We start from the raw sequence: 13,906 nt of genomic DNA, 5'->3' as shown, positions 1-13,906 counted from the left end.
TGCCTTTGTACTAAAGGGTGGTCACAGGGCCAGTTCTGTTTGAGTTTGGTAGGAACAGGACAGTGCAGCCCATATTGCCATTACTGTAGCAGAAATTGCTGGTGTCTGTGGCAAGGGAGGGCACCTGAGGACAGATAAAGAGAAACTTTATTTTTATCTCTGTGGAGCAGCTTATTGTTCCTGAATCTTTGCTGTTATAAAGAACAGAAATGGGTGGACTTTATCTGTTTTGGACTTTTTCTTGTCATCTGCCTGTGGGTGTGGTGCTAGCAGATAAACAGGTGGTGCTGACGCTTCAAAAGCATATTCTCAAGATGCAGGTGTAATTTGTCCGGAGACTCATCTGAGAAGGAATCCCAGAGAAGGAGGAGAAAAGGGGAAAAAAATGGCCTTTTTTTTTTTTTTTTTTTTTTTTTTTTTTTTTTTTTTAGCTAAACATGTCTCAGATCAAGAGCTTTGTCCACTCTGCCTCCTGGAATGCCATGCGTTTAGTACTTGTAAACCTTTGCTTCTCTACTTGCATTTTTCTTCCCTAGTAAGTTTATTTTAACTACTTTAAAAAATTCTTATGATAGTCAAGCGTCTCTGAAAAATACTTCTTTCCTATATACCAGAGCCTACTCTACTTTCTCTACATCGTGGCTTCTTATATTCCATGCAGAATTCTCACCGTGAATTTGTGACGTGCAACATTAAAAATGTTTCCTTTGTGGCTGTGGATACTCAAAATTCCTATTGGGGAAAAGCTGGTGCCGAGACCAGCTCGGTCTGGGAGAACCTAACCCAGCGGCGCTAGAGGAATTAAAGATGCACACACAGAAATATAGAGGTGTGAAGTGGGAAATCAGGGGTCTCACAGCCTTCAGAGCTTAGAGCCTCGAACAGAGATTTACCCACGTATTTATTGACAGCAAGCCAGTGATAAGCATTGTTTCTGTAGATTATAGATTAAAAGTATTCCTTATGGGAAATGAAGGGATGGGTTGGGCTACTTATTTGCAGCAGGAGCACGTCCTGAAGGCACAGATCGCCCATGCTGTTGTTTGTGGTTTAAGAACGCCTTTAAGCGATTTTCCACCCTGGGTGGGCCAGGTGTTCATTCCGGTAAACCCACCACCTTCCAGCGTGAGCGTCATGGCCATCATGAACATGTCACAGTGCTGCAGAGATTTTGTTTATGGCCAGTTTTGGGGCCAGTTTCTGGCCAGATTTTGGGGGGCCTGTTTCCAACAAGCTGGGGTCCTTTGTAAATATGGAGAACATGTAATGTCGGGATTTCATTTGTGTTCTTCATTAGCTCTATGCAGAACAGAATTAACAAAATGCTTATTTAAACAGGATAACATTTATTACCCAAAAAGTTCTAAAAAATAATTACTCAGAGATGGCCAGGCATGATGGTTCATGCCTGTAATCCCAGCACTTTGGGAGGTTGAGGTGGGCAAATCACCTGAGGCCAGGAGTTCAAGACCAGCCTGGCCAACATGGTGAAACCTCGTCTATACTAAAAATACAAAAATTAGCTGGGTGTGGTGGCACATGCTTGTAGTCCCAGCTACTAGGGTGACTGAGTCAGGAGAATCGCTTGAGCCTGAGAGGCAGAGGTTGTAGTGATCAGAGATTGCATCACTGCACTCCAGCCTGGGCAACAACAAAAAAATTATTAGGAGAGAACTGCTCTCTACAGTGTTAAAGACTACTTAAAATTACTATTAAAAATAACAACATAAGCTAGGTGCGTGGCTCACGCCTGTAATCCCATACACTTAGGGAGGTTGTGGCAGACAGGAGTTGGAGACCAGGCTGGCCAACATGGTGAAACCCCATCTCTACTAAAAATGCAAAAAAAAAAAAATTAGCTGGGCATGGCGGCAGGTGCGTGTAATCCCACCTACTTGGGAGACTGAAGCAGGAGAATCGCTTGAACTGGGGAGGTGAAGGTTGCATTGAGCCGAGATCACACCATTGCACTGTAGCCTGGGCAAGGGAGCAAAACTGTCTCAAAAAAAAAAAAACAACCATACACACAAAACAACAACATAAGAGTTATCTGTATCTTGAAGAGGGCATAAAACTGATGTTTCTGTATGGTTAAATTCAGACTATAATTTACTTTTGCAAGGGGCAATATTGAAGCAGTGATGCTATGTTTTTCTGTGTGCCTCAGCACATCATACAAATCTGTCCTAGTTCAGTTGATGTTCATGATTCACTTGGTATACCTATGTAACAGAACATGTAACCTATGTTACATGTTTTGCACATGTAACCCAGAACTTAAAGTATAATAAAAGAGCTCTCTGACAGATTTATTTTTCTTACTATAGAGTTAATTATTTTTCTCTTCTTTATTAAGTATCTTTATGCAGCTGATGTGCATAAACCATCACATTTAATCTGGAAGCTGCCCTTTCTTAGGTTTCCTTCGTATATATTTGTCTTTGGAAAATAAAGGCTCTCATCTTTGTTTACAGGCCAGAAAAACTGGGACAAACACAGGCTCTTCCACTTACTGGATGTTTGACAAAATATTCTTCTTGGGCCAAAAACATTGGCATTACTGGTGAGCTTGTTAAAAATTTGGAAACTCAGACTTTATTCCAGATCTTCTGGAAAGAAAATCTGCATAACAAGATCTCCAGTTTATTACTGTACACATTAAAATTTTAAAGCTAGCTTGTAACACAGCATTTCTTTTCTATCTGAAAAATATACATTCTGTATGATGTAAATATAGCACTCACAAATGTACATGTTTGTGTTTGTGTTACTAATTTTATACTTTATTATCTAGAAAAGTATCATATATAAACTGCTATTGTGGATCTTATGCTACTCTTTTCTCAGAGTTAGAGAACACATTTGAGAATATTTCTGTTTTGAAAATTATTTTATTGGATAATTTTAGTCACTCCTATAAGTAAAAACCAGTTCTCTTTACTTCCACACCTTGAGTCAAATTAGAAATTCTGTCCAGGGCAAGTTGGTAAATAGTTTTTGTGTGTGTGTGTTTTTCAGGGACCACTGACATTTAGGGATGTGGCCATAGAATTCTCTCTGGAGGAGTGGCAGTGCCTGGACACTTCACAGCAGAATTTGTATAGGAATGTGATGTTAGATAACTACAGAAACCTGGTTTTCCTGGGTGAGGATAATTTTAATACATAATTTAAAGGTTTCACTTCTCCTTTCTGTAGAATGTTTTTTGGAAATTTCTGCTTTGCATAAATAAGTTTTAATCCCTGTTTTCAACAAAATCCTGGAGATTTGTTCATTTAGAAATGAATTTCTTCAAGATGTTTCATCTTGACCTGAACTTTCCACATTCCTGAGCTGCTCTGTATCCTTCACTCTAGATTAATGGTAATTCCAAAAATTTAGTGGCATAAAAGTTACCCACACCTTAAAATCTAATTGCCACCACCAATTTTTCATTCAGCAGTACTGAGTAGTGAAATTAAGAACATACAAATTTAAAATATTTTCAAAATATTTAGAAATTTATGTTACTAATTAGATATTTTGGGATTAATTTACTAGAATACTTAATTACATCCTCTTTACTGAGCACGTTACTGGTTGATAATTGGAGAATATGAGCAAGATTCATGTTACTCATTTTTAATAAAACAGGTATTGCTGTCTCTAAGCCAGACCTGATCACTTGTCTGGAGCAAGGAAAAGAGCCCTGCAATATGAAGAGACATGCGATGGTAGCCAAACCCCCAGGTAGGTGAGAGTGATAGTGAATATAACAGATGACATAGATGAAGGTCTAAAGGTCAAGGAGAAAGCCAGTTCTTAAAATGTGATTTGGGCCAGGCGCGGTGGCTCACGTCTGTAATCCCAGCACTTTGGGAAGCTGAGGTGGGCGGATCATGAGGTCAAGAGATCCAGAGCATCCTGACCAACATGGTGAAACCCTGTCTCTACTGAAAATACAAAGATTAGCTGGGCGTGGTGGCACACGCCTGTAGTCCCAGCTACTCGGAAGGCTGAGGCAGGAAAATCACTTGAACCAGGGAGGCAGAGGTTGCAGTGAGCCAAGATCGTGCCACTGCACTCCAGCCTGGAGACAGAGTGAGACTCTGTCTCAAAAAAAAAAAAAAAAAAAAAAAAAAAGTGTGATTTGGGAAGCTGCGTTCAAAAAAAGTAGTTTCTGGGGAGCTGGGGTTTTTTTTTTTTCCTTTGCTCTCACATAGGAGCATATTCTGTCTTATGCTTTTAAATTCTCTAAGGATTCTACTTTCCCTTCAGTGATTTTCCTTCAAGTTTATGGTGAAAGCTAAAGTCCTATTCCTGGCATATAGGAACCTGCACAATCTTACTGCTTTTCCATTGTTTTGGGGGACACACAGATACCTGCATAATTTTGAGAAACTCTGTGTTAAACTATTTTTCAAGTTCTCTTTTTGCATCACGTCTGAAATATGTGAGAGTAGTTTCTATTACACTGGGTTTTGTTCATTTTTCTGTACATTCAATCCTGTTTTTGTTACTATAGTCTTGAAATATAGTTTGAAATTATAAAATATGATGGCTTTCTACTTTGTTCTTTTTCCTCAAGATTGCTTTGGCTATTCAAAATTTATTGTAGTTTCATGTAAATTTTAGGATTGTATTTTCCATTACTGTGAATAAAATACCATTGCAATTTTGATAGGGCGTTTATTGAATCTGTAGGTCACTTTGGATAAATGGCACTTTAACAATATTTATTCTTTGAATCCATGTACATAAAATTTTTTTTTTTTTTTTTTCTTTTTTTTTGAGACAGAGTCTCGCTCTGTCCCCTAGGCACGATCTCGGCTCACTGCAAGCTCCGCCTCCCGGGTTCACGCCATTCTCCTGCCTCAGCCTCTCCAAGTAGCTGGGACTACAGGCACCCGCCACCACGCCCGGCTAATTTTTTGTATTTTTTAGTAGAGACAGGGTTTCACCATGGTCTCGATCTCCTGACCTCGTGATCCGCCCGCCTTGGCCTCCCAAAGCGCTGGGATTACAAGCGTGAGCCACCGTGCCCGGCCGTACATAAAATATTTTTAAGTTTATTTGCGTCTTCCTTAATTTTTTTCATTGATACATCTTTCATTATAAAGATTTTTTAGGCTGGGTATGGCTGCTCACGTCTGTAATCTCAACATGTTGGGAGGCTGAGGCAGGTGGATCACTTGAGGTCAGGAGTTCGAGGCCGGTCTTGCCAACATGGCGAAATCCTGTATTTACTAAAAATACAAAAAATAAGCTGGACGTGGTGGTGTGCGCCAGCTACTTGGGAGGCTGAGGCAGGACAATCACCTGAACCTGGGAGGCGGAGGTTGCAGTGAGCTGAGATCACCCCACTGCACTTCATCCTGGGCAACAGAGCAAAATGGTCAAAAAAGATTTTTTACCTGCTTGGTTAAATTTCTTCTCAGAAATTTATGATTTAATGCTAATGTAAATAAGATTGTTTTCTTCCTCTATTTTACCAGATAGTTTAAGTGTATGAAACCATAACGTACGCTCGTATGTTAATTTTATATTTTGCTGATATACTCAGTGTATTTATTAAACAGGTTTTCATGTACTAGTTGTGGTTTTTAAAAGATAAGATTATATGATCTACAACAGCAACTTTTTACTTATTTGTCCTCAATTTCAATGGCTATTTTTCTTTCTTTTTTTTTTAAACTAATTCTTCTAATACGTACTTCCAGTGCTATGTTAAAATAGAAGCAATTGACAATGGCACAATATAGTTTTGCACTGGTGTCTGTGAATTTGAAGAAACAAACACCTCTTCAAGTTTTTATAACCTGGTTTCAGTGGGTAAAGATCTTTTTATGTTGGGCCGCCAGAGTGATGGTTTGCCCTCTGGGTTTGTAGTGGAGAGGGGTTGTAGCTTGCTCACAAGGATACTGGGTCTGCACTAGGGCCCACCTTTAGTTGCCTTGTTACAAGGAGCTTGGGTAGTTGTAATTCCCATTATATTTTTGGACAGACTGAATCTTTCAGGACTTTGCTTTGTAGGGCAGACACCAGAGCAGGTTTTTACAGTTGGGTCTATATATGGTGGGCCTTTTATTAGGATATGGATGAGTATGGATTTCACAGAGTACCGGAGAGGATTTTCCCAGGTCACTGTGTGGATTTCTATGTAGGCAGAACTGGCCATGAACTGTAGCTCAGGGAGCTGGAACTGAGTCATTGAACTGCTTCCGGGACCATAGTAAAGCCCAAGGTCTGCAGGCCTGTCCGCATGGCTATAAATGCATGTCTTTCTCCAGGCCTCTGGAAGGGCAGGACCTCTCCCAGACTGTGGCTGGGAGGAGTTTGGGATGGTTACAGAGTAAGTTCAGAATTCTCAGTGAGACCAAGTTGGGTGGGCCATTTCATGGTCTGCAGCAAAGAACAGGGTTCCTGTAGTTTGCCTCCTGAATGAGGGCCTGCCTCCTGGAAAGAACGCTCCTCAATCTTGGGCTTTAGCAGAGTTTCATAACTCCCTCCCTGGATCTGAAAGATTCTTTAAAGGCACTTATTTTGAAGACGGGGTGTTGCTGCATAAACCAGGCTGGTCTTAAAATTCCTGCCTGATGCGATTCTCCAACCTTAATGTACCATGAGGCTGTCCTTACAGGTGTGAGCCATGATGCCTGATACTCTCATAGAGGCATTTTTGTCAGGGATGGCTGACAAATTTTCTTGTTGTGAGGGGATAAACGAATAAGGCACCTTTTATTTTTGCATCTTACTGATGTCACTCTCCCTACATAGTTTTACTTTCTATTTGCTAGTTCAAATTTTTCTGTTATTTTATATGTCTTTTTCTTTTTTTTTTTTCTTTGAGATAGAATTTTTAGCTCTTGTGTCCTAGGCTGGAGTGCAATGGCATGATCTCAGCTCACTGCAACCTCCGCTTCCTGGGTTTAAGCGATTCTCCTGCCTCAGTCTCCCGAGTAGCTAAGATTCAGGCATCTGCCACCATTCCCAGCTAATTTTTGTATTTTTAGTAGAGACGAGGTTTCACCATGTTGGTCAGGCTGGTTTCGTACTCTAGACTTCGTGATCCGCCTGCCTCGGCTTCCCAAAGTGCTGGGATTACAGGTGTGAGCCACGACGCCCAGCTGACAAATTCTTTTTTAATTGTACATCAATGTTGCATACCAGAGTTTATGAGTAAACATTTTCTCTTATTGTTTTGCCATTCCAGATTAGTGTTATTTTACTGTTGGTTTCTTAACATCAGTTTATTGCGTTTTTTGTTTTTACTTACATATAATTTTAGACAATTTACAATTCTGTTTGTATACTTTAAGACAATGTGAGGTTTAATTAAGAGATAAATTAGTCATGTCTATCACAATCAGATTATATATATGTGTTATTGCCTATAAATATGACCTCAATTTTGGTTATGGCTTATCTTGTATATATTCTTTCTTAGATGATTTTTAATAGTTGTTTTATCTAGGTGAGTAGTCATAGAAATAGTCTTCTTTTCACCATGTGTTTTTAACAATGAATATATGTTTTCTTTTTTTTTTTTATTTTTTTCGCTTTGTCGCCTAGGCCGGAGTGCAGTGGCGAGATCTCGGCTCACTGCAAGCTCTGCCTCCCAGTTCACGCCATTCTCCTGCCTCGGTCTCCCGAGTAGCTGGGACTACAGGTGCCCACCACCACACCCGGCTAATTTTTTTGTATTTTTAGTAGAGACGGGGTTTCACTGTGTTAGCCAGGATGGCCTGGATCCCCTGACCTTGTGATCCGCCCGCCTTGGCCTCCCAAAGTGCTGGGATTACAGGTGTGAGCCACCACACCTGGCCTGAATATATGTTTTCTTTATGTAAGAGAAACACTTGTTGTTTGAAGGTGATTTTTGGAAAGATTTATAATTGTGTATTTTTTCAGTTTTTCTTTTAAAAAAAAATTCTTGTAAAAACACATAACAGGCCGGGCGCGGTGGCTCACGCCTATAATCCCAGCACTTTGGGAGGCCGAGGCGGGTGGATCACGAGGTCAGGAGATCAAGACCATCCTGGCTAACATGGTGAAACCCCGTTCTCTACTAAAAATACAAAAAATTAGTCGGGCACGGTGGCGGGCGCCTGTAGACCCAGCCACTCGGGAGGCTGAGGCAGGAGAATGGCGTGAACCCGGGTGGCGGAGCTTGCAGTGAGCCGAGATCGCGCCACTGCAGTCCCACCTGGGCAAAAGAGCGAGACTCTGTCTCAAAAAAAAAAAAAAAAAAAAGAAAAAACTAAAAACATATAACATAAAATTTGCCATCTTAAATCAATTTAAGTGTACATTTCAGGGGCAGGTATGGTGGGGGCTCACATCTGTAATCCCAGGTTTTGGAAAGGCCAAAGCAGAAAGATCACTTGAGCCCAAATGTTTGAGACCACCCTGGGCAACATATGAAGACGCCCTTTCTACAAATAATTTTTAATAATAGCAAGGCATGGTGGTGTGCACGTGTGGTCCCAGCTGCTAGAGAGATTGAGAAGGGAGGATAACTTGAGCCTTAGAGTTTGATGTTGCATTGAGCCAAAATTGTGTACTCCAGCTTGGATGACAGAGTGAGACCCTGTCTCAGGAAAAAAAAAAAAAGCTGTACATTTCAGACATGTAAAGTGTATTCACATTGTTATGCTGAAAACTTCTAGAAATTTTATATTTTGTAAGACTGAAACTCAATACCCATTAACAACTGTCCATTTTACTCTCTCTTTAGCCCTTGACAAGCACCATTCCATTTTTTGTTTTGATCAGTGTGACCGTCTCTACTAAAAATACAGTGTGATACTTAAGATATCTCATATAAGTGGAATCATATAGTATCCATCATTTTGTCACTGGCTTATTTCAGGAGACATAATATTCTCAAAAGTTTATCTTAAAATGTGACAAGATTTCCTTTTTAAGGCTGAATAATACTCCATTGTATGTATATGTTACATTTTTTGATGTCTTCAAGGAACATCTGGGTTGCTTCAGCCTTCTGGGTTTTGTGAATAGTGGTACAATAAACGTGAATGTTCAAATATGTCTTTCAGGTCCTGTGTTGCATGTTTTGGATACAGATTCATAGATGGGATTGTTGTATTTGATGATTATTTCATTTTTAATTTTCTGAGGAACATTTATAACATTTTTAAATAATAGCTGCATCTGGTTTTTCACCAACCATCAACATGGGTTTTATTTTCCAATAAAAATGATAAACAGATTTGATGTTTTTAAAAATTAGTAGTGGCCATTCTGTTGGATGTGACATGATTTTGTTTTTTATTGTGATTTTTATGCATTTCTCTATAAATTAGTGATTTTGTGTGTCCTTTCAAATGCTTTTTCCCATTTGTGTGTGTGTGTGTGTAGGTGTGTGTGTGTGTATGTGTGTGTTTTGAAATGGACTCTGTTGCCCAGGCTGAAGTGCAGTGGCATGATCTCAGCTCATTGCAACCTCCAGCCTTCCCAGGTTCAAGAGATTCTCCTGCTTCAGCCTTCCAAGTAGCCGGAATTACAGGTGTGCACCACCACACCTGGCTAATTTTTGTATTTTTAGTAAAGATGGAGTTTCACCATGTTGGCCAGGCTGGTCTCGAGCTACTGACCTTAAATAATCCTCCTGCCTCGAACTCCCAAAGTACCGGGATTACAAGCACAAGTCACTGTGCCTGGCCTGTGTATCTTCTTTGATGAAAATATCATTCAATTATTCATCCGTTTCTAAATCAAGTTATTCAACTTTATTTTTCCGCTTTAAGAGTTGTTTATATATTCTGAATATTAACTCCCATCACATGTGATTTGCAAATGTTTTCACCCATTTAGTAAGAGGCATTGTCACATTATTCAATGTTTTCTTTGATGTGCAAAAATTTTGAAATATAGTGTAGTTAAATTTTTTTATTCTTTACCTTTGTTGCTTATGCATTTAATGTCGTATCTAAGAAAATGGTGCCAAGACCAATGTCATGTCTTTGCCCTATATTTTTTTCTAAGAGATTTGTTGGTTTTTTTGTTCTAAGTATCTTTTTTTTTTTTTTTTCTGAGATGGATTCTTGCTTTGTCACCTAGGCTGGAGTGCAGTGGCGTGGTCTTGGCTCACTGCAACCTCCGCCTCCCAGGTTCAAGCAATTCTCCTGCGTCAGCCTCTTGAGTAGGTAGACAGGCGTGTGCCACCACGCCTGGCTAATTTTTGTATTTTTAGTAGAGATGGGGTTTCACCATGTTGGCCAGGCTGGTCTCGAACTCCTGACTGTGTGATCCTCCTGCCTAGGCCTCCCAAAGTGCTGGGATTACAGGCGTGAGCCACCGCACCTGATCAGTTTTCTAAATATCTTATTTAAAATATTTTTCATATATGATTCAAGGAAATAATCCAATCTTCTGTTATCAGTGTTGAGATCCAGTTTTCAACATTATTTTTTGAAGAGAATATCTTTTCTCTATTGTGCTCATGACAACTTTGTGGAAGATCATTTGATCATATACAGAAGGGTTCATTTTTGAGTTCCCTGTTCTGCTCTTTCATCTGTTTATCTGTTTTTGTGTCAGTACCATGCTGTTTTGGTTATTGTATCTTTTAATATGTTTTGAAATCAGAAAGTATAATGCCTGTTTGTTCTTTTTCATGGATATTTGACTACAGTTCATAATCAAAATTTAGCAATATTTCTGTAAAATCTGTGCTATTGGGATTTTTTATAGAAATTATATTGAATTTATATGTTCAGGCTGGAGTGCCGTGGCACAGTTTCGGCTCACTGCAACCTCTGCCTCTCAGGTTCAAGCGATTCTCCTGCCTCAGCCTCCTGATTAGCTGGGATTACAGGTTCACACCACCACACCCAGCTAATTTTTGTATTTTTTTTGTATTTTTTTTTTTTTTGAGACGGAGTCTCGCTCTGTCGCCCAGGCTGGAGTGCAGTGGCGCAATCTCGGCTCACTGCAAGCTCCGCCTCCCAGGTTCACGCCGTTCTCCTGCCTCAGCCTCTCCGAGTAGCTGGGACTACAGGCGCCTGCCACCACGCCTGGCTAATTTTTTTGTATTTTTAGTAGAGACAGGGTTTCACCGTGGTCTCAATCTCCTGACCTCATGATCCGCCCGCCTCGGCCTCCCAAAGTGCTGGGATTACAAGCGTGAGCCACCGCGCCTGGCTGAATTTTTGTATTTTTTTTTAGTAGAGTCTGGGTTTCACCATGTTGGCCAGGCTGGTCTCAAACTCCTGACCTCAGATGATCCACCCACCTCGACCTCCTAAAGTGCTAGGATTACAGCTGTGAGCCACCATGCCTGGCCGACATTTTAAAAAAATTTAATGTTTTGACCCCTGAGCAAAAATATGTTGAAGAGTATTTTATTTTCATATATTTTAAGATTTGCCAGTTTTACTTTTGCTTTTAATTGCTAGTATCATTCATTTTTGGTCAGAAAACACACAGTGTATAATTTTGGTCCTCTACACTCGTTGTTTTGAGACAGGATCTTAATCTGTCATCCTGGCTGGAGTGCAGTGGCATGGTTTTCACTGGCTACAGCCTCAGCCTCCTTGGCTCAAGTGATCCTTTTACCTCAGGCTTTTCAGTAGTTGGGGACTACAGTCATGCACTACCATGTCTGGTTAATTTTTTTGGTTATTTGTAGGGACAAGGTCTCTCTAGGTTGTACATGCTGGTCTCAAAACTTTTGGCCCCACATGATTCTTTCACCTTTATCTCCCAAAGTGTTGAGATTATAGGGATGAGCCACTGCGCCTAGCTGGTATTCTTTTTTTTTTTTTTGAGACAGAATCTCGCTCTGTCGCCCAGTCTGGAGTGCTCTGGCTCAATCTCGGCTCACTGTAAGCTCTGCTTCCCAGGTTCACGCCATTCTCCTGCCTCAGCCTCCCAAGTAGCTGGGACTACAGGCGCCAGCCATCACGTCCAGCTATTTTTTTTTATATTTTTGGTAGAGATGGGGTTTCACCGTATTAGCCAGGATGATCTCGATCTCCTGACCTTGTGATCCGCCCCCCTTGGCCTCCCGAAATGCTGGGATTACAGGCGTGAGCCACCGTGCCCGGCCATGGTATTCTTAAATTAAATGAGTTGATATGTATCCTAACAGAATACACTAGGTGTAAATAAAAATATTGTGTAATCTCTTGCATTTGACTGGTAAGTTTTCTACGTGTTTGTTAAGCCTAGTTGATCTATAATATGGTGTGAATGTCCATGTTCTCCAAACCTCATGCTACAATGTAATCCTTAATGTTGGATATGGGAGCTGATGGGAGGTATTTGGGTCTGAGGCAAAATTCCTCATGAATGGCTTGGCACCATCCTCTTGGTAATCAGAAAGCTTACACTTTACTAATTCAAATGAAAGCTGGCTCATTAAAAGAACCTGGCTCCTTCACCTCACACTTGCTCTCTCTTACCATGTGATATGTCCAGTCTTTGCCTTTCATCGTGATTGTAAGCTTCCTGAGACCCTCACCAGAAGCAGATGCTGGCACACACTTCTTGTACAGTCTGCTAAAGGGTGAGCCAAGTAAACTTTATTTTCTTTATAAATTATCCCCTCTCAGGTATTCCTCTATATGCAAAATAATTAATATGGTCTATAATGTCTAAGGTTTCTTTCTTTTTTTTCTTTTGAGATGGAGTCTTGCTCTGTTACCCAGGCTGGAGTGCAATGCTGCGATCTCGGCTCACTGTAACCTCTGCCTCCTGGGTTAAGCAATTCTCCTGCCTCAGCCTCCCGAGTAGTTGGGATTACAGGTGCCCACCACCACACCTGGCTAATTTTTGTATTTTTGTTAGAGATGGGGTTTTGCCATGTTGGTCAGGCTGGTCTCGAACTCCTGACCTCAGGTGATCTGCCCGCCTCAGCCTCACAAAGTGCTGGGATTACACGTGTGAGCCACCACACATAGCCTCAAGTTTTCTTTGTTTTATTAATTTATTTGAATTTTCTATTTTTGAAAATGGGGTCTTGATGTCTACTATTATTATGTTGGTATGTATTTCTTGCTTCACTTTTGTCAGTAATTGCTATGTATATATCGGAGCCCTGATGTTATGCATACATACACAGATAGATACATATAATAGTTATGGATTCCTGGTAAATTGACCTATTTTACCATTATATAATATCAATCTTTGCCTCATGCTAATGCTTTCTTTTCTTTCTTTCTTTTTTTTTTTTTTTTTGTGAGACAGAGTCTTGCTCTCTTGCCCAGGCTGGAGTGCAATGGCACGATCTCGGCTCACTGCAATCTCCACCTCCCAGGTTCAAGTGATTCTTCCGCCTCAACCTCCCAAGTAACTGGGATTACAGGCACTCCCCCACCAACATGCCTGGCTAATTTTTGTGTTTTTGTAGAGATGAGGTTTCACCATGTTGGCCAGGCTGGTCTCGAACTCTTGACCTCAGGTGACCCACCCACCTCAGCCTCCCAAAGTGCTGGGATTACAGGTGTGAGCCACCATGCCCAGCCACTAATACTTAAAGCATATTGTGTCAGATATGATTATGACCACCTCACCCAATTGTGGTTACTATTTTCACGGAACATAGATATTTCCAATCGGTTACTTTCAGCCTATTTGACTCAATGCTAAAATGAGTCTCTTGTGGGCAGCATATTTTATGCTTTTTTCTTAAGCCACTCTGGCATTCTGTTTCCTTTTTTTTTTTTTTAAATTGTATTTATTTTCGAGATAAGGTCTCATTCTGTCAACCACGCTGGTTTGCAGTGGTGTGATCATGGCTCACTGCAGCCTCAACCTTCCAAACTCAGATGATTCTATCATTTCAGTCCCTCAAGTATCTGGGTTACAAGTATGTACCATTATACCCAGTTAGTTTCTTTGTTTTTGTTTTTTTGTTTTTTTTCCCCGAGACAGAGTCGCCCTCTGTCGCCCAGGCTGG

At 40.6% G+C, this 13,906-nt stretch overlaps 1 protein-coding gene across 1 annotated transcript in view; it reads left to right on the top strand.

The window, feature by feature from the left end:
- Window positions 1-13,906, top strand: part of LOC100604297 (zinc finger protein 273) — a 41,064-nt gene that overhangs the window by 11,358 nt on the left and 15,800 nt on the right. The window contains exons 2-3 of the mRNA XM_012496445.2: window positions 3,019-3,145; window positions 3,634-3,729. Coding sequence (XP_012351899.2) covers window positions 3,019-3,145; window positions 3,634-3,729 — 223 coding nt within the window. The remainder of the gene's footprint in view (window positions 1-3,018; window positions 3,146-3,633; window positions 3,730-13,906) is intronic.

Source organism: Nomascus leucogenys, chromosome 17 (genome assembly GCF_006542625.1).
Source record: "Nomascus leucogenys isolate Asia chromosome 17, Asia_NLE_v1, whole genome shotgun sequence".
NCBI classification, from domain to species: domain Eukaryota; kingdom Metazoa; phylum Chordata; class Mammalia; order Primates; family Hylobatidae; genus Nomascus; species Nomascus leucogenys.
The sequence above is the reverse complement of the archived record's forward strand: the minus strand, read 5'-3'. Positions and strand labels throughout refer to the sequence as shown.